A 21,766-nucleotide genomic window follows, 5' to 3' on the forward strand; every position below is an offset into this window, starting at 1 on the left:
CGCTGATAAGGCGCCTCCTGCCTCGCCCCCAGCTACGGGGGGACAGACAATGGGATTTAATACGGTTGGGGGGTGTGTATAGAATTCAATGGAGTGAAGGGCCCCAAAGCATTGAACCAAGGGTATCGAAGGTAAAACATGGGTAGAAAAAACAAAGGTAAAATCTGAAAGCCAGCTAAAAGTATGCTACACCAATGTTGAAACGATCTCCAGCTCAGCGCCAGCGCTCACCTGGGTTTCCGAAGAGGGTCGGGTCTCACCTGCGGAGGTCTCTGAGGCCGAAATCAGTTACGAGTCGCCCGCGAAAGCGTTAACAAGTTCCCAACGGATCGAGCGCGCAACAACCACCACCAACCACTCCACTCCACTCACTCTCCCTCTCTCTGTCTCTCGCGTGCGGAGCTCTCTCGGGTCGTGGAACATCAACAGTTATTTTTACTACACCGCCGAGAGTGTGTGTTTCGTGTGCTTCGCTTCTCTCGGTCGCGTCGCTGCCAGCAGCTCCTTCATTAAAAGATAAGCAAGGCTTAAAAAGCAACAACAACGCGTGTGTGTCGTGGCTGTGTGACAGCGTTTGCATACAAAAAGCAACAGCAACAGCAGCTTCAAGCAGAGCAGCAGCCAGCAGTAGCAGCAGCAGCAGAAGAAGAGGAGGCGAAAGAAGAGCAGCAAAAACAAGCGTACACTGAAAGGGAATCTATTTGCCTGAACAAACGGTAAGTTGTGATGAAATTTGCACTGGTGTGTGGTCGTGGTCAGCCTTGATACAGTTGTAGAAGCATTGGCCAGCAGGCACGATCTTGAGACAGTTGGAGGGACATTGAGTTTCGATGAGTTTCAATGAAACATTTTCTACCGATGGTTTTTAAGCCTAGAATGCGCCAGAATATATAAAATTACGTCATTAGGCTTATTTATGATGTCGTATAACCGTATATCCCATCCACAAAATACTTGTTAACGACTTAATGCTGTTAATAAAAACCCATTTAGCTTGAACACTGGCCAAATTGAAAGCAATCCAAATTGCATTTTCAATAACTAAAATTAAATAAACAATTCGCACACGCAAGCCAAAGAGGAAGCGCAGGCAGAAAGAGAGAAGAGGCCAGGGAGAAAGGGAGGCGGGAATCTCTGGACTGCCTTTTAAACGCCATAAATAAATAAACGAAATTCAAATTAAAATTCATTTCTATTTGTGGCACAGCTCGAAAAAGTGTGGCCCTGCGCTAACTGTTTTCGCACTGCACTCGCCGCCGCCACTGCCACAAGCCTTACATAATAATTGTTTTGATTTATTGCCCTCTCTGTCTCTCCCGCTCTGGCAAATTGCATAAGGCCGTTTTCAAATGCGACATGCAAATTAAACAATAGCGGTAGCGGATTGTGTTTTTAAAAAGTTTTTATTTTACTTCGAACTTCACTGATATAGATTTAAGTAGAGGGTCACAAAGGAATTCCGGGCCAAGGGATTGCGCGATCTTAATATTTAGCTAGACTTTGCGGTGTCGCTGCTGGATCAAGACTGATTTGAACTTTCTGATCTTTGCATCGTTGATCCCTTTCGGGAATCGTTTTTCTATAAACATTTCAATTGATTTCGCCATCCCGAGTATTAGATTTCGTCATCCAAAGAGAGAACTGTAAAAGGCCTAAAGTGCAGGATCTGCAGAAAGCCGGGAGTGAGATTGTTTATGAGAAGCCGGGTGTGGGCAAACATTGGTTTTCCATTTAGGCGAGTGTCAAAGAATGGGATTGCGGCGGGGGCGCTTGAGATTGTACATCTTAGAAATCAATTAGGCGGAGGCCCAAGATTGAAATTGTTTTCGTTTTGGAAAACCAAAGATTGTTTACAACTCGTATAAGAGCTCAATGGAATTGGGTACGTTAACTCCCCCCATTCTTAAATGTTTCGTCCCGATACATTTTGAAGTTCTGATAGAGCTCTAATTTCTTCTGACAGTATTTGAATGTTGCTTTCCACTATTTCTTCTGACGGTATTCTTATTGATTTAATAAGTACAAATTTGGTTAATTTATAGCAGAAGTAAAATAACATTAACAATATCAAAATGATTAAAAATAATGTTGTTAATGGTAAGGCCGTATTACCTAATGTTATAAGGGGATTTAAAATATTAACATTATCAAAAGAAAATTGCTTATCATTTGATTGTATATAATCAACTAATTCAAAATCGCTATATCTATGATGCGATATATATTTTAGAATTTTACCCTTATCATTTATGTGGCTTATATTATTTATTACAATTGTGTTGTTGAATATAAGGAGATACGATCCTAACAAAGTAGTATTGTCTACGATATTTTTGCCTGAAACTAATATGGCACCATCCTGAATGATGTCTATTTCTTTGTTTTTTTTCCCTTTTTTTAGTGCAGTTGGCTTTAAAGCCATTAAGTAAATTGGTGAAACAGGTACTCTTTAAATTTATTTGTGCGTAATTGTTAAAAGTTTCACTTTTAAAATTATTCATTAAATAGTATTTCTCCTTACATTCACAAACTTTTTCACTTATAACTAACATTCCATCATTTTGTGAGATGGCTCTTGCATGGTAAAACTTGCAAATATCTTTAATTTGAGGATATTTTATGTAAATGATTATTAAATCTGCATTTCGAATTATTTTAACCGTTGCAATGTCCAACAGATCAGACAGTTCAACATTATGTTTTTCATGCTTATAAATGTCCTCTATTTCGTTTTTATTTAAAATTTTTGTATTGAAAATGTTTACTTTTAAGAGGGTTATGGTATCAACTAAATTTAGTAGGTCAAAAGTTATTAATTTTAAACGATGCTTTCTCAGTATCGTTTCTTCATTGAAGATGACATTCTTTAATGAATTTGATAGCAATTCAATTTCTTTGAAAAATTTGGAATTTATTACAAATTGTTTATTATTATTTTCAGTTAATTCATTTACTTTATTTTGTATTTTCAAAAAGTCGTCATGATCAGGGCTGCCTGCTATCCATTTCCAAATGGTACCTAATTCATTTATTCCCCTTTCTTTCCGTTTTGGAACTAATTCTGAAATCATTAATTTTAATAGACTTAAGTCCATTGATATTTCCCACTCATCGTCTGAATTAATTGATTTGTTGACATATTTGGATTCTTTATCAATTATCTCTCTATAAAAACTCAAATTAGTAATATGGAAAAGTTCAGCGTATGTTTCATAAGTGTAAACGTCTCTGTCGTCTTTGAGCAATAGATAGTCACTATGCGTATAGTCAATTACTTCCGCAGTCGTCAATATAACAAAAGTCAGTATTAGTATATTCGCATACATTTTCTGGAAAAAATATTTAATATTTGATGTTATCTTTATGTATAATTCTGTTTCTATTGTTGATTATAATTTTATTCGGTCGATTTTCCTTAACTACCTGCTTTTTGTATCGGGATTGAAGTTTATTTCTTTCCCCGAATTTCTTTTCATAGACTACTTCTCCTATTTTATAATCTTTTTCTCTTCTATCTTTGTTATGTATCTTAAGCATTTTGGTCTGAGCTTCCTTAAGTAATATTGGATTATGTTTGTGTTCTATTTTGTTATACAATATGTCATATGGCATTTGATTGGTCGTTGAATGTATCGTCAGGTTATATTTCAGTGCCGCCCTTATTATTATTTCTGAATAATCTGTTAGATTTAGTTCATCCTTGATGCACCGCGCTATTTCTGTTAGTGTGGAATGTACCCTTTCTACCTGACCATTTGAGGTGCTGTGTCTGGGATCAGCATAATAAATAGTTAAGTTACTTCTTTGTATGAATGATCTAAATTGTGCTGAAGTAAAGCTTGGTTCGTTGTCAGTCATTAATGATGTTGCTAACGGAAAGTGTTGTAAAATTTCCATTACCTTATTTTCAATGTTTAATTTACTTTGAATTTCCTTGACCACCAAGTATTTGGAATAAGAATCTATACAAGTTATGAATGTTAGGTTTTGGGCATAGTATATGTCTAAGTGTAATTGATCTCCTTCTTTTGCTGGAATGGGAGCTTCCCCAATTGGAATTTTTACAGGGTGTCTCCGATATTTGTTTTTGTTACAGATCTCACAATTTTTTATATATTCTTTTAATTTTTTGTGCAGGTTTGGCCAATAATACAGCTTAGTTATTTGTTTGTAATTTTCGTCTAGTCCTCTATGGGCTCTGCAATGTGTTTCTTCTATAATTATAGCTTTATCTTCTGAATTTACTACATCTTGGAGGAACTTTCTTGTGAAGAGAAATTTATTTATGAAGTTTTCCTTTAGCTTATTTTGGATAAGGTATAAATCTTCTAAAGTGCAGTGTATTCCTGTGGTTAAGTGAGGCTGAATAAATTCTTTTAAAATGATTAGCAGATTGTCAACCGTATCAAATTCAATAATATGTCGGGTATTTTCATAAACTCTTACTAACTCATGAACTGTGAATCTCCCTTGCGCTAATAGTAGCTGCTGTTTAAATTGGTTTAGAGGCTTGCTAGTCTCTTGAATGACGTTTTCGAAACTACTCTCTGCTGAATGCTGAGTATTTATGTCTGATTCTGATTCTGTCTGGTCGACATCACTATCTGTCATATGATTTATTTTAATCCGAGATAACGCGTCCGCTACTACGTTAGTTGAGCCTGGCTTATAAATGATTTTTGGTGTGAAACTTTCTATGAAGTAATACCAACGTTTCATTTCAACATTTGGATTTTTTTGCGACATTGCAAAGGACAAAGGTTGGTGATCTGTATGTATTTCAATTCCACTCACTCCGTATAAATAATTTCGCAAATTTTTTAATGCCCATACAATAGCTAATAATTCTTTTTTATTAGTAGCATATAATTGCTCGGTTTTACTTAAAGTTTTAGAAATAAATGTTATGGGATTCCCATCTTGCGACAAAACTGCACCTATTGCTATGTCCGATGCATCTGTGGTTAATGTGAATTTTTTATTGTAATCTGGTTGTACTAATTCAATATGTGCTATTAAACTGTCCTTTAAATTATTAAATGCTCCAATTGCTGGTTCATCCAGCTGTATTAATGCTTTCTTGGATGCCCTTCGTGAAACTTTCCCATTTACTCCGCTCAGATATTTTGTTAAAGGTTTGGCAATTGTGGCATAATTTCGGACAAATTTTCTGTAATACCCTGTTAGTCCTAAGAAGCTACGTAGCTCTCTGATATTTTTAGGAATTGGATAGTTTTGTATTGTGGAGATTTTGTCTGGATCTGTTTTAATGATATTTTGGGAAACAATGTATCCCAGAAATTTGGTTTCCAATTGAAAGAATTTAGACTTTTCAAGTGAAATTTTCATGTTAGCGTTTTGCAATATCTGAATTATATGAATTAGATCTTTATAATGTTGTTCTATAGTTTTTGAAAATATTATTATATCGTCCATATAAACGTGACAAGTTTTCCCAACTTGTTCTCTAAGTATATCGTCCATTGCCCTTTGGAAAATTCTGGGAGCGTTCGTCAATCCCATAGGCATTCTTAGAAATTCATATTTGCCGTTATTTATGGAAAAAGATGTTTTTTCAATATCTGATTCCCTCATTAAAATCTGATAGAAACCTGACTCTAAGTCAATGGCCGAGAAATATTTCGCTTTACCTAAATTGGCAAGGATTACTGAAGGATCTTGCATAGGGTATCTATCCGGTATAGTGTTTTCATTAAGTTTCTTAAAGTCTATTACTAATCTATGCTTAGGAGTTCCGTCCTCATTTACTCCCTTCTTTGGTACTACTATTACCGGTGAATTATATGGGCTTTTACTAGGTCTGATTATACCTTCATCTAACATTTTACTTATTTCGTTATTAACGAAATCGTTAACCGAATAAGCGTATGGATACTGCTTGCCATATACCGGTCTATCGTGTTCAGTGTTAATCTCTCCTTTTATATCCGTTCTGAACGGTAACTGTAAATTTATATTGGCATGGTCTTCTTCGATGATAGATACCATTTTCTCTCTGAGATTTTCTAAATTGTCCTCTTTGTAGGTTATTGTGTTATACAATTTCATTTTTTTCAATTCAGAATTTGCATAATTTTGAATGTCGGATATTTCTACGACGGCGCGTTCAGGATTTTTGCATCCCAAACTTTTAAATTGTTTATTGTCGGATAATTCAACGACGGCGTGTTCAGGATTCTTTAATCCCAAACTATTCGAACTTTTAGTGTCGGATAATTCAACGACGGCGTGCTCAGGATATTTTAATCCCAAACTATTAAAACTTTGGATGTCGGATAATTCAACGACGGCGGGCTCAGGATATTTGAATCCCAAACTATTGACGGATAATTCTTCGTCGGCGTGCTCAGGATTTTTTGATCCCAAGCTATATAAACTTCCTTCTACCTTTACTGAATCGCTTTTCATTTCTTTTTCTTCTTCAAAATATTTTTTTATTATATATTCCTTCAACGGAAGGATGGTTTTTCCTTCTATAAAGGTTAATTTGTTTAAAGAAAGGACCTCGTCATATATTAGTTTCTCCTCATTGTCTTTATAACTTAAAGTCCCCTTTCCTGTATCAATAACCGCTCCGATTTTCTTTAATAGGTTAAATCCTATTAGTAAATCTGCCTCCATTCCATCTATTTCATAAAACACTTGCTTTGTGTTGAAAATTGTTATATTATGGAAATATTTAATTATTGAAAACCCATTCACTGTAGCAACTTTCTTATAGATTGGTAATTCATTTTTATTGTCGTAAATTCCTTTTTTTATATAACAGGAAGTTGCTCCCGTATCTATCAAAACTTTTAATTCTCTGTTTATTTTTTTGTCTACTCTTTTTAGGTAGGGCAGACCTACTTCGGGGGCTGATCTAAAAAATGATCCTCCTCAATGTTATTTATCCTCATTGCTTTATTAGCCGGTTGTTCCGACATTTCGTTTAGTTTTCGTTTCTGCGCTGGATTGTCGTTAGACTGATTATTCGGGACTACGTTTGCCCTAAAATGCTGGGCTTGGCTATAATTGTTATTATTTCTCCTAAAATAACCGTTAGTATTCTCCCGATAATTTCTATTGTTATTATTTCCCCTGAATTGATTGCTGTTCTGTCGGTTCCGGATTTGTATAGATTCGTCTACCTCCATTGGTTCTGGGGCCTGATTTTGTTGTCTATTACCCAAGAAATAGGGTTGTCCCCAAGACATGTTATTCCTCTGCAAATCCCTTTTTTGGTCGAATGGTGAACTGTTAGTCCTAGGTTGTCGTTGGTTGAATCTTAAGGTATTAAAATTATTATTCCCTGAATTTCTGGGACCGCTGAATTGGTAGGCAAATTGGGCCCGAATGTTATTAGATTGCAATTCCTGTACCTTTGCTAAGGCATTCGGTAAATCTGGGGGATTCAATGAAAATAGGATTTCAGCAATGCCGCCGTTTAGGCCAGTGACAAAAATGCGTAAGGCATTGTCTCTAATTTTTTTATTTGATTCCTTGGTGATCTCACTGTCCTTTCCGTGAGTCATTATTGTCTTATTTATTAACAAGGTCATTTTCTTGTTAACCTCGTTATAGAAATCTATAATTGAAAGGTTCCCTTGTCGGAGAACGCTTAATTCCTGTTCTATTATGTAAATAGGTCTCTTGTCACTGTAAACAAAGTCAAGCCGTGAAAGTATGGCATCAAAATTTAGAACTGTCCCGTGGTTGGTCAGTGCGTCATGTGCTGGTCCTGTTATTTTGTTTCTCAAAATTGTTAATGCAATATAATATTGCTTACTTCCTTTCTTATATAACTTCACTGCAGTTTCTGCAGCTTCCCTCCATCCTACATATTGGTTTAATCCACCATTAAAAATTGGTAGGGATTCTATTACCTTCAATGTGGTGTCGTCTCTTATTGTCTCGTCTATTGTTTCTGCCTGATAATCCGATACCTGATCGGATTTAGTTTCTATTTGCTGTTTTAAATTTACAATTTGCTCTTGTACTTGTGAAATTTGAAGTGCTATCAATTGTTTGACCAGATCTGCTGTGAGATCGGTCCTTGCTTGAGAGTTAATCATTTTTAGTTTTTCAAAATCTAAAGTTAGCTGATCCACTTTTAATTTTTCTTATATGTTAGTTTTTATAATCTTATATATCCTAATTGAACTTATATATTTATTAATACAACTCTTGCTCACGAAATATCCGGTAGGGGTCGTCCTTCTTAGTTTGGCAGATCTTCGAACGGGTCTTCCTTCTTAAATTTCTTTGCTCAGCTGGGTCTTCTGGGGGTCTTCCTTCTTTGGCTTCGCTAATCGTTTCACTTTCTTTGTATTTTGGTTTTGTCGGTTTTGTTGGTTTTGTTTTTTAAAAACTTTGGGTTTCTTTGGTTTTTTTTGTATTTACGAATTGCCTTGATTAGCTTTTTGTTTTATTTGTATTTTGCGTTGTATTTGTATTTGTATTTGTATTTGTATTTGTATTTGTATTTGTTTTTGCACACCCTAAGCTCCGGTTTGTTTCCTTTTTATCTCACTTTTTTTTATCTATATCACACAGTCACTCCGCGTTTTTAATTTTGAAGGATTTATTCCATTAATTAATTGTCCTTCGGGTTTCGGCACGACGCAACACTTTTATCATTCGGTGTTTTTTATACAACGTTGCCCCACGTTGGGCGCCAATTAAACAATAGCGGTAGCGGATTGTGTTTTTAAAAAGTTTTTATTTTACTTCGAACTTCACTGATATAGATTTAAGTAGAGGGTCACAAAGGAATTCCGGGCCAAGGGATTGCGCGATCTTAATATTTAGCTAGACTTTGCGGTGTCGCTGCTGGATCAAGACTGATTTGAACTTTCTGATCTTTGCATCGTTGATCCCTTTCGGGAATCGTTTTTCTATAAACATTTCAATTGATTTCGCCATCCCGAGTATTAGATTTCGTCATCCAAAGAGAGAACTGTAAAAGGCCTAAAGTGCAGGATCTGCAGAAAGCCGGGAGTGAGATTGTTTATGAGAAGCCGGGTGTGGGCAAACATTGGTTTTCCATTTAGGCGAGTGTCAAAGAATGGGATTGCGGCGGGGGCGCTTGAGATTGTACATCTTAGAAATCAATTAGGCGGAGGCCCAAGATTGAAATTGTTTTCGTTTTGGAAAACCAAAGATTGTTTACAACTCGTATAAGAGCTCAATGGAATTGGGTACGTTAACTTGCATGCCATTTTTTCTTTTTTGTTGTTGTCTCTTTCTCTGTGCTTTGGCTTTGGCTTTGCTTTTGCTTTTGCTTTGCTATTCATAATTCGCTTTCAACTTTGCGGGTTTTTTCTTCTACTCGTCCACCTCCTCCTCCTCCACCACCACCTCCTTCTTCTTCATCTTCCCCTTTCGGCGGCTGCGTCAACTCTGGTATTCCAGCAATGTCCCCCCGTCACAGAGCAGGTTTCTTTGATGGTTTTTTTTTTATGTTTTTGGTTGGCTTTGGTTTTAGATTTTGTCTTTATTTTAGTTTGAGTCGTTTGGTGGGGGGTGGGGGGGGGGATTGGGGCTATCAATTCACCGGTTTACTTCACCTGATCGCTGGTTGTGCATTTTTGTCGCGTGTTTTTCTGGTTTTCCCCCAGGCCTTCGCTCTTTTTCCACGGTTTTCCTAGTGGAGCTGGGGAGTTTTTTTTTTCCTCTGACGATCTTCTCGGCTTCTTCTGACCACCAATGCTATGCTAATTCGATTAATGACTCCTGCTTTGGTATTTAACGATCAAGTTTTGCATTTAACACAGTTACAGATCGACTCTTTTTGGCACGTTCCCCCAGACGTTGTGCAGGCGAAAAATCAACCTGTTCTTGAGGAGAGCATAGAATATCTTTGGTCGAGACCACACCTAAATGTTAAGTCTTTTCCTAGAAGAAATACCATCTACGAATTCCGCTTAAACAGCCCAAAGAGTGATCATCGAACCCTAGCTTTCGTAGCCTTGAAAATCCATGCCAAAAACATCTCAAACGATCTTTTGATAGATCTTTTCCCAGGAATTTGCACACCCCTGTATCTATTTATCATATTTAGGCAGACAGCTGTACAGTCGTTCCCACATCCATTCAGTGGCATGCGAAAATCTCCACAATTGCAGCAGAGATCTCCATGCACCATGTTTCCACATACATATATAAAGATTGTATTATATATGTACTTTTCAAAGTTTGTTTTTGTGTTTGGCTAACAATTTGCACACTTGGTCGGGGCATTGTTTTGTTTGTGTACTATTATTTCTATTTAAGCTGGCAATCATCATAATTTTTTCCCAATTGTTAATTTATAATATTCTCAAGGTCTGAGAAAACCATTGACGGACGACGCAGTAGATGCAACGAAACGACTCTACCAAAAATCCAATGCGATAATTTATACGAAATCTTACCTTTTCGATTCGCCTTTTTTTTTGTGTGATAAACTTTCGAAAAATAGAAGACCAAAATGGTATAAATTATATAAAAATATGTACGTTATTAAATGGCTATCCCAGACAAACGAAAACGAAAGCCCCCAAATAGTCCGCTCCAGAGATCGCTCGTTTAAGTATTTCTCTTCCGTCATTTTTTGTTTTTTTCTCTGTTGATTGGACGCAGACCAGACCCCGAACCAAACGCAAAACGCAAACCCAAACCCAAACAAGATCCCAACAACAAACTCAAGAAACGCCTAAAAACAGCGGCTGCTGCCACAAAAACAAGTACAAAGCCCAAAGATATTTCAAAAGGCCAGCACAAAGAGCCACAACCAGAAGAGACGAACATACGCCGCGGCAGAGCCAAAAAAACAGGTTCTAGAATCAATTTTTATTTTCTCAAGCTCTCGGCCAAAAAAAAAAAAAAAGAATGAAACGAAATCCCAGACGAAACAAGAAAGGAAGCTGAATTTTGTTCTTCTACAAAACCGACTTGTAAATGCCCTAGAAAAATGTTCCAAAAAGATGAAAGATCAAATTATAAAATCGGCTTTTTTCTACTCAAAGGATTCCTTGGGTATTCTCATATTTCGGGAGTTACAGAAGATATATCTACCATGTGAGAGATACCCCCTGCGAAAGGGTGTCCTCTTAACTGAAATATTCGCCGGCTGGAACGCACGAAGAATATTTGAGGCAGCTCAAAATGATTTTGGTTAGGACCGGGTTCTTACAGGCCCAGAGAGACGACAGCATCCAAGTGGCTCTCTCTCTCTCTCTCAAGCCATCTCTCGGCTGCTCTCTCTCTTGGACGATCTTTATACCTTCCTTTTATTATTATTATTATTTTTCCTTTTTGCTGGTGGGCTCTCAAAAGTATCTGTATCTGTCGTCAGTGCCTGTATCGGTGTGTATCGTTGAGGGCTTTTCTGTGTGTGTACACGTACTGTCAGATACATTTTGCCTAGCATTCAGCGAAAGAACATCAAGAAATATGTATGTCTTACCAAATTGCAGTGGTTTCATTTCTTGCAGTTTTTCATTGAATTTTACAAGAACTCGTAATTCTCTCCGTTGTTTATTTGCTTATTAATGTTTTGATTGATTGTCGCAGACACCGCCCAGAAGTACAGCCGAAAGGTATACGTACTCGTGTATCCGTTATGCGAGAAGACCTGTGAAACCCGGGAACAATGATATATGATTGCCTCTGGGCGTTCCAGGTACGGGTTTTCTCTTTTTTATCATTAATGAAATGAAACGGGAAGGGTAATGGCCAGATTCACTTTTCCACTTTGTTCGGCGAAAGAGTATCATTTCTTTCCTTAAAGGAATCTCATCTGTAGCCAGCTCTTTGCAATCTATCGGCTGGAGTACAGCATTTCCTTGAGAGAATGTCATAAACTTGTGCAAACTATCCGCCATGTAATGTGATATTTTATGCATTTTATACACGAGAAACTAACACAAATATTTACTTGGCCCGTTTGACATTGGCGGGGCCTGATGAATGCTTATGACCAAGCATTCAAGTGTCTTCTCCATGCAGGTGTTTCTCTCGGAGACTGGGGGCCACGGAGGGGTCACAGTCAGAGTCAGAGTCAGAGTCGGCGTCATTCACATTTACAGCGTTTTGCCATTGTCATTGGATAATAGAAAAATTGTGAGCCATCGAATGGCTGCTCGACTTCAAAAGTACCCTGGGAAAAAGGCACTCGATTGCTTTTTGTAGTTTCCTCAGCAGCCTTCTGTCTAATATACCCCCACCTGCCCGTGTGCACTGTGGGGCACTCTCGCTATGCAAAGAATAAATAATAAATCCATAACCAGTTTCGCAAAGAGTTTTCCCAGCTGTACAAAAAGGCATTTGCTAACAATTCCCAAGCGCCCGAGCAGGGGGGCGACAACAACCGACAGTCACTCATGAGGCGCGCACGCATCGCCTCTGCCCCGAGATCTGGGGAGGAGGAGGCTGCTGCTGCTGCCGCCGCTGCTAATGAGTTTTCTCTCAGTGCCCAAGTGATTCATGAACAGAAACAGGGCTCTAAACTGTCACCACATCCGTTTCTGCGTCCCATCTCTGGAGGTGCTAAATGAACCCCAAAAAAACCTTCTTTTTGACGTCATCTAACCCAGAAAAAAACCAAAATACTGAAAAAATACCAGTTACGAGCATAACGCGCATAATTACTCATGAATATGGCGGAGACAAGGTAACAGAAATTCTTAATTAAAATCAAGAAAAGATAAGATAAGCGCCTGAGAATGGGAATCTATTTGGCAGGCAACAAAAATATTTGATAAAGTCAAACACAGAAATTAAAATGTGTATTATGTTCTTAAGATAATGTCAGTTCCCATATATACAACAAGTAGGAGTATCTCGCGGCTTCCTGATCTTCGATCGGCCCCAGATAGTGAAAGCTATTCGCCTTTTCTTCGACTTTGACTTTGCCTTCTCGATTGTATAAGAAATCTCAGCACACACAGGAATGTCGTCAGCTTTTGTTTAAATTATTACGTAGACTTCTTCTTCCATATTTCGTTAATTTTATAACAAACAATGGCAATTATCTTTGAAATTCTTTAGCTGTTTTGGGACTGAGTTATTATTGCCATAAGTTGATATTTTTCATTACTTTTGGACTGCCTTTAAGTGTGGCTCGTGATGCATCATTTCGTGTAATGTGAAGGGCTTACATAATACTCCAAAACGAATCGAGCTTGGCATTGTCTCTCTCGCTATTTATGACAGCTAATTGCATAGTTAGACAACAGGGTGGGGAATCAACTCTCTCTCTCGCTGGGATCGACGATAGGTTATTCCCTATGGATCAAGAGGCAACCAAAGGTGAGAGCTTTCCCCTGTTCCACGAATGTACGATCTTTTTTCAGTGCAAATTTCCCATAAGCGAACGGACACCACTAGGCGGGTGCCTCCCTTCAGAAGGGCTTTCTAATCACAGCACTTCTTGGGGCCTTTTTGAGAGGTAATCGCTAAGAGATGACTCGTCCGACTCGAGAATATCTTATTACAAATCAGTTCCCATGAAGCGATATCTTTTATGGCCATATTAATTCACCCACAACTGACTCATTCTTAATTCATTACCAACCTTATAGCCTGTAGCTAAACCCCAACGGAACCTGCTAGAAAAAGTATCTTTATCTCATTAATTCCGCTGTTTGTTTTGTATCATTTCCTCTGCTTAGATAAGACCTACCATATTTGCCTAGAAACTATAATTAAATTCGGTGCGAAATTTCCAAATAAAACAAAATTTAATTAGAATTTACTTGGAAATATGCCGCACTGGGAAAAGTCACCGCCACGTATTTTTGCCTGTATTTTTGGAGGTGGGGATCATCCCCCAGGGTGGGGGTGGCGGAGGGGGCGACACAATCAACAATCGAAATCATCTACCTGTAAGTGCCTAACGGCTAATTTGCTTTAATGATGAGAAACCGCTTAAGTCAACAAACAAGCTGCTGCTGCCGCTGCTGTCACAATGGAGCCTCCATCGCTGTCTGTCTCGTCTCCCCACCAAAACGTACAAGGGGGGGCCTGAAGGAGATGCCTTATTCTCCATTGTATCTATGTACAAATATTTATACCTGTGTGTGTGTGTGCGTGTGTACTTCATGCTTGATTGCAAATTCAATTAAAGTTTGCCCCATTCTCGGCGAGCTCCCTGCTGCTCGGCCAATGGCCAGAAACGGTAGAGCGACAGATCAGAGTGGAGGGACAACGGGAAATCGCTTGACGGAACGGAGCAGAAAACCGAATTATGAATGTACCAAATATTATCAATTATAGAATCCGACCGAGCAGAAGGGCCAAAACAAACGGAAATATGAACAGTTTCGCAAGAGTACATCATTTTGAAGAACCTTATCAAGCTTACATAACAAAATATTTAGAAAAAAAAAATAAAAAAAATACTTCCCTTAGACAAAATATTTTTAGATATTAAACAGAATTTATGCCTTGAAAATGGTTTAATTTTGAGTAAAATTTAAAAAAAAAAAATATTAAAAATAATTTAATTAAAACTTAAAAGTAATCCTTTGATTTATGATTTTTTTAATGATCATCTGTTTTTTTGGTTTTATTAACAAAGCGAGTATACAGTGGATGTTCCATTCAATTTAACGATTAGCTTGTTGATTTTTTTGTGACGTTTTCTGTTGCGCCCGCCTCGCCTCCAAATAGAAATCGAAATCAACAAAAACGTTTTCAGACATGCGACTGTGTCCAGCAATTATTATTATTATTATTATTTCCCTCCGACATTGCCCCATTGAGAGCATCTTCTACCCTGCCCCGCCCTGGGGGACCCCACGTGAACGCTCTCATTGTTGAATATTGTTTTTTTTTGCGGCTCATTGTTTACCTTTGTGTTTGAATTAAAAATCGCTTACAATGGAAGTTCGAGTGGCGGGAAAGTCAAGGTCATCCCCCCGAGCCCAGGCCCAAACACGAGCCGCATCCTCTTCTTATGTGCCCCTCCAATAAATTAAGTCGCGTACTCATCAAGGGGCTAATGCCAACATTCGTAAATCTTGCGGGCTCTTTCTCTCTCTCTCCCCAAAGCGATGATTCAACTTTAAACCGACAAAAAATAAAAAATAAATAAGTAAAAAGCAAACAAATGTTCAAGCAAAGGCGGAACAAAAATCATTCCTTTGTAATTTGCAATGCCTGAAGTATATATATTTATTTTTTTTTTCATAAGTTCAGGGTCGCATCGACATCGTATCCGTTGAGTGGCTTTGGATCTTTGAAAATTACGGGTAATTAATAATGGAGCGGAGATTTCAATTATGGGGGGGAAATCCATTTGGGCACATTTATCGATGGGAAGTCATGGGGAATGTCATGAATGTCTGGCTTTTCCAAGTTTCTGGCGAAAAATCACGTTGCCCTTCGTTAAGCGGGCGTGAAAAATCAATTTTGACCCATGAGCGCATGCAGGTGGAATTTCTAACTGGATCGACAATACACTCACACACACACAAAACCCCAACTTGAGCACGGGCCATAAAGTTATTTGGTAAGCAGCCGTAATTATGGCAGGCACTTGTCCCCCTCCAGATACGAATGGCCCCATGTAGCCATAAACACGTAGCATACGATCAGAGTGGGGAGGATTCGGCACTGCCATCGAGCAGGGTCGCGGCCCCATGTGGGTCAGCATATTGTCAATGTTACCAAGTCGGTCATAGGGCGGGTGCACGGGCACCCGATAAGGCGATAAGGCTTGCCTGCCCAAAAGCTGAATGAATGAAACAATTCGTTATCAGTCGCCAGTCAGTGCCGCTGATTGCCATAAAGATATGTATCCATGCTTTGTGGCCCCTCTAATGGAAGCCTGACTGTACGACTGAATTCCTAGCCTCTCGACAAAAAGCTCATTACGAAATCTTGCCTTTTATCAGCAAATGTTTTACTTCTCGAGACGAAACTCAGGTTACGTTACCCTGGAAATAGTATGCTTTGTCCATTTACTAGGGGCTTCTCCATCTGTCCTTTATGGTATATTTCAAATGAATGGGTCTTTCTGTGAGTGCTTAGGGTATACCCCTAGCTAGCTTGCTTTGCAGGGTATCCCTTGCCTTACTTTGAAGAAAACAAAACACAACTCATTTCGCTATCGCCAATACAGTGAGGCGCAAGTAACTAGAGAATCCATAAATACACTATTCCATGCCTGAGAACCAAACTAACTTTTTCTCCAACTCTCTGTCTCTGTACCACAGCCATAATGTCGACACCAACATCACCGAAGACACCCACGCCACCCACATTGCCGCCGGGTGTGACCAAGACCTGTCACATAGTGAAGCGACCCGATTTCGATGGCTATGGCTTCAACCTGCACTCGGAGAAGGTGAAGCCGGGACAGTTTATCGGAAAGGTGGACGCCAAGTCGCCGGCAGAGTCTGCTGGCCTCAAGGAGGGCGATCGCATCCTGGAGGTGAACGGTGTCTCCATTGGCAGCGAGACACACAAGCAGGTGGTGGCCCGGATCAAGGCGATTGCCAACGAGGTGCGCCTCCTGCTGATCGATGTGGATGGCAAGCCCATAGATGTGTCGCCGCCCTCGCCATCGGCCCTTTCCAATTGCAGCGAACCAACGAATGGCAATGGCAATGGCAATCCGAATGTGAACGGTAATGGCTATGAGGGAACCAAGCAGGAGATGCCCGGTGCCAGCGCCAACATCAGCAGCATCAGCATGGTGAGCATGAAGCGATCCTCAAATGCCAGCAGCATCCAGAGCGGCAGCACCATGAATGCCAGCGACCTGGATGTGGTGGACAGGGGCATTCCTCCGCCGGTGGCTGCCGTCGTCGCTTCTCCCCAGCAGAATGGTAGCAAACCGTCATCGCCGTCGCCGATCAACAACAACACCCTGATGAGCACGCCGCCGCCACCATCGGCCGCGGTGGCCTCCATGAACAGCAACGGCAATGTGTACAGCAGTTCCAATGGCAACACAAATGGCACGGCCTCGCCCACAGCCTCGCCCACTCCCACAGCCATGACAGCGCCCCAGACAACAGCTCCTATGACGGCGGCTGCGGGAGCGGCAGGAAACCGGGCGGGCAGCCTGAACCTCCCACTGACGGTGGCCGAGATGCGGGCCAAGCTTGCCTCCAAGAAGAAGTACGATCCGAAGAACGAGAGCGTCGACCTCAAGAAGAAGTTCGAGATCATCCAGAAGCTCTGAGCGGAGTCCACGAAAGCCACCCGTACTTGTTATAAATTTACACGAAGCAAACAACCGAAAACGGTTCGTCACAAGGAGCAGCTGCAGGAGGAACATATATAATGTTTAACTATTTAGTACGAGTCACTTATTAACTAAGCAAGTTTTTAATTATTATCCATTAAGCAGGCGCGATAAAGGACAGCGCTAGAGAGAAGCCACTTTTGACGTAGAAAAGCCAAGAGAATATGTACCATATACACATATATCCACGATATACGATATAGACATCTTTTCAAGCTATAATATTTTGCATTGTAGTTCATTGAACAACTTTCCGTTGAGTATGTATTTAGTTTTGCGTATTTTTTCCACAGTAAATAAAGCAAAATTAAAAAAAAGAATTATGTACAAGCGAGCAACTGTTTTCGTTAATTGAATAAGAATAAGAATTGATTCAGCTGTCCAAACAAATTCCTACTTAGAAACTCGCCGGAATTAGAGGTCAACAAATATTCAATTCAATAACAATTGCAGAGCCTCAAACAGCGTAAGAAAAAATTCGCCATTTATCTACTGGTACGAGTACGAGTACGAGTAGATTTTAATACAAGATACAAGGCCTTAAAACAGGCCTGTCAAATCCTACAACCTGATAGTCCTAGGAGGAGAGCTCCTTCCGCTTCAGATTGCAGAGAGCGGCTGCCACAATCAGCATCTCGTTAAGGTACCCAAGCATCGACTTCTGATGAATGGAGCTGTGGTGCAGCATTTTGTACTCTCGCAGGGTGTCGATTGTGGCGCGCATCTGGGCACGGCAGGCCGGCTCTTGGAGACGCATCGTCGGCAGCTGGACTGACGGGGCACGCTTCGAGACGAGGGCACCATCCACAACGGACAATGACTCCTGGCTGGCCAACTGTCCCGACAGCCGCTGAGCGTCATATTTGCTGACCGGCTGCCTCTGCTCGTCCAGCGATGCGCAATCGTCATCTTCGTCTGCTTCGTATATGGAATCAGACACTGGCTGGCGGGAGCGTGGCACTGCCTTGCCGGGGTCGGCACACAGCGTGAGATAGTCGGGTACGATGTTCTTGAAGTTGCTGGCCTCGAACAGCTGCAGATCGTCGCACTGGCCGGGATAGGCGCTGGATATGTAGCTGATGATGCCTAGGGGCACAGAAAATCCTCAAATTACATATTGGTATCACATTGGAATGCATTTTATTACCATTCGTATTGATACAGAGAATGAACTTGTAGCTTGGACAGCTAAAGTCCAATGCCTCACTCACGTCCGTTTCCACGCACTCAATCATGGACCGCAGATGCATGAGATCGGACCGGTAGTCCAGCGGCGTGTGCTTCAGCCTGCTGAGGAAGTGGTTGGCGTCCGGCCAGCAGATTAAGGGTCGCAGGCAGCGAGCCAGCTTGATGATGGTCCGCTTGAACGTTTCCTCCGCATCCGACTCGCTCAGCTCGAAGCATTCGGCCAGCAGGGCAAAAGACTCGTTCTGGCGCAGTTTCCTCAACGCTATGCAGCAGTCCAGGTGGGTGACGGCGGCATTTCGGCATATGTGGCGCTTCAGTATCGAAAGATGCTCGCTGGCCAGACCCAGGTGCAGCATGGTCGCGTTCTCCATCAGGCCCAAGGTGACGGCTCGCATGCTTCGCTGCTGCGGCAATTCGCGCTTGATGAAAACAGCCTGGTGCACGGCAGATGAGACGCGGGTAGCGGGTGCCACCGCAGCCACAGGCGTAGCCTGGCTGCCCAGCAGACTCGACAGTGTACTCCTGCTGCTTTTCGGAGCAGGTGTGGCTCTCTTGATGATGGTGTTGGGCGGCAGCGAGCTGATGGCTATTCCCAGGGATTCCCTTTTGATGGCCGTCACAGAATGCCACGGCGAAATGCCAGCCGCCGCCGATCCAGACTGAATCACATACTTGGGGTTCTTCAGCGGAGCTGTCGATTTGTACGCTAGGATTAATGCTAGTTCTGATACATAGTTTGTCTGAGGCTCACTTACTTGTGCCAAAGGCTGCTGCTGATGTGGTCGATGTCGCTGCTCTCTTCATCGTGGTACGGATCAGCGCTGGTATCTTGTTGAGCACGATTCCATCTGAAGTGGCGCTGACTATCCCATCACCCGCTTCCAGCTTCACAAATTGTTTTTGCATCGAATATTCGTGGTTTATATATTTTTATTTTTTTTATTATTATATTATATTATTGTTGTGATTTGGACCGAGGATGATAAAATATACCAAAATATACCGTGAATATACTGACGAGCTCAAGTTCCATTTTACATATTCCTCGATTTCTTTCTTCCGTTGAATATTACTAGCTAGATAAAACATTTAGCCGTGCCCACTCTATTTTGTACGATTAATGAATATATTTTCTACTCGACAGGCTTATTTTAAATACTTGACTTTGATTATTTTTGAATCAATGTTGGTTCTCAACAACAATAGCGTCTAGTATGATGAAAAACCGACCTTAGCCCACTAAAGCCCCCCCTATTTAAATAGTTCAACTACTTGAGGTAAATGGCGTAAAATATTAACGACTGTAAATTCTTTTTGTAGATTTATGCCATCTTTCATCTGAACTTAAAAAAAAAACAATTATATTTCCACCTGAACTGCGCTAACATTATTAATTTTTCATTGTTTTCGGTGGAAAATTGAGATACCCCCTTGGCTTTTAATAGGTTAATAGTTCTCCTTCAAGGATTGGACACCATATTGCTCAATTTAGAGATTCCGTCGAATATTCCCAGCTATATAGAACATTTAGCCGTGCCCACATAATTTTATACGATTTATGAACCCATTTTCTAATTGACTGGTTTATTTTAAACACTTTCTTTTATTGCATTTTGCGTAAAAAGAGGTGTTAGCAAAAATGGTCAAACAAAAAAAGGTATTAGCGAAAAGGTCACACAAAATAACGAAAGGGAATAGTCGTTCATATTGCTCAGTTTTGATATTCCATTGAATAATGCTGACTAACTAAATCTCTCAGCAATGCCCACATAGTTTTATTCCATTGATGAATCAATTTTCTACAAGATTGGATGGTTTTTAAGCCTTGCTTTTATTGTATTTATTGTAAAAAAAGACTTTTAAACGAAAAAGTCCAACAAAAAAAAAGAGTCGCTATGTTGCGTGTAAGCCGTATATAGGCTATACCCTATTTTGTTTATTTTATATAAAAGTATAAATATTGATATGAAGATAAAACGTAACTAATAAAGACCTTTTCTCAAATTAACATTTCTTAGACATATTCATGTATATGATGAGTGTTTTGTATATATATCTCGATCCTGATACCTATTCATGGTCCCTACAAGAAGACAATAAGCTTTAAAATATCGTTGAAATAATGAAAATAATATTAAATAATATTGAAAATAAATATTTTTTTCCTGGGATGACAAACATATTCACAATTCTATAACATCTATTTCCCCCAGGGTATATGCGCATGGAATGAGACTCATTGTTCTGAACCGGTTATGACGACTAATTCTTGGTTAATCTTTCTTCCGTCGAATATTCCCAGCTATATAGATCTCTTATTTTTGCCCAGATAATTTTATATTATTGCTGAAACAATTTCGATCAAGATTAGCTATTTTTAAGTACTTGCATTTTTGACAAAAACACGGTTTCAACAAAAATGTTCAATAGTCGCAGGTTGTGTCGTCAATGTTGCTGGTATTTGCAGACTCATTTGTTGTCAACCAGGGTATGGGTGTTTGTATACCCTATTTCGTTAATATTATGTTAAGATACTGTTTTCCAAGCTGCTTTCAAATGCAATTAATAAAGGCCTTGTTTTAGATTGCATTTTTTTGGTCTATTCATGCATTTGATTAGTTATTTGTATATAAAACCTGATCCCTGTAGCGATTCTTTGTCTCTGTAAGACGACCACTAATTGCAAAATATCGTTTAAAGTAGATACTGACTAGTTTCTGCATTAATTAGAGCATGGATTGAAACACATTTCCGCAATTCTATATCATCCATTTCCCCAGGGTATGTGTGCATGGAATTAGCAACATGTTTGTGTATGGAATGAGACTCATTGTTGCTAAAGCGAACTGGGGCGAACTGCGGCGAATTCAAATTCGATTCAAAAAAACGACCAATTCCTCATATTCTTTGTTCCGTTGAATAATACTATCTATATGGAGCATTTAGCCATGCCCACTCAGTTTTATACGTTTGATGAATCAATTCTATACATGATTGGCCTATTCGAAATACTTGCTTTTATTGGATTTCTATATAACATTGAAAATTAAATTAATAGATTGATGAAATTGACAAAAATACCATGGGAGCGCGGCGAAAACCAGTATTTCTACAGTACGACCCTCAGAACAGCACCGAAACATACCGTCTCATTTAAAAAATATACCGCAAATATACTGACGAGCTCAAGTTCCATTTTACATATTCCTCGATTTTGATTACATACATTTGTATGTAATTACTAAAAGCGACACCTGAAGGGGAAATGTGTACAGTATATATTTCGACGTCCAAATATAACGAACCATAAATAATATACCGTAAATGGTCACCCTGCAG

General features: G+C 39.7%; 2 protein-coding genes across 2 annotated transcripts; one reads left to right on the forward strand and one right to left on the reverse strand.

Moving 5' to 3' along the window:
- Positions 1-306: 306 nt before the first annotated feature.
- LOC6600921 (Na(+)/H(+) exchange regulatory cofactor NHE-RF1) lies at positions 307-17,573 on the forward strand. Its single transcript, XM_002026013.2, has 2 exons — positions 307-716; positions 16,203-17,573. Exon 2 carries the CDS (start codon positions 16,208-16,210, stop codon positions 17,174-17,176), a length of 969 nt encoding a protein of 322 aa, XP_002026049.1. The 5' UTR covers positions 307-716; positions 16,203-16,207; the 3' UTR covers positions 17,177-17,573.
- On the reverse strand, positions 17,477-19,338 carry LOC6600920. The gene is made up of 3 exons (XM_002026012.2): positions 19,183-19,338; positions 18,387-19,118; positions 17,477-18,325 (listed from the first exon to the last, which is right to left on the reverse strand). The coding sequence occupies exons 1-3, from the start codon at positions 19,331-19,333 to the stop codon at positions 17,817-17,819; spliced, it is 1,392 nt and encodes a 463-aa protein (XP_002026048.1). The 5' UTR covers positions 19,334-19,338; the 3' UTR covers positions 17,477-17,816.
- Between the last annotated feature and the right edge of the window lie 2,428 nt (positions 19,339-21,766).

Source organism: Drosophila persimilis, unplaced genomic scaffold, assembly GCF_003286085.1.
Source record: "Drosophila persimilis strain 14011-0111.01,24,50 unplaced genomic scaffold, DperRS2 tig00000002-arrow-pilon, whole genome shotgun sequence".
NCBI classification, from domain to species: Eukaryota; Metazoa; Arthropoda; class Insecta; order Diptera; family Drosophilidae; genus Drosophila; species Drosophila persimilis.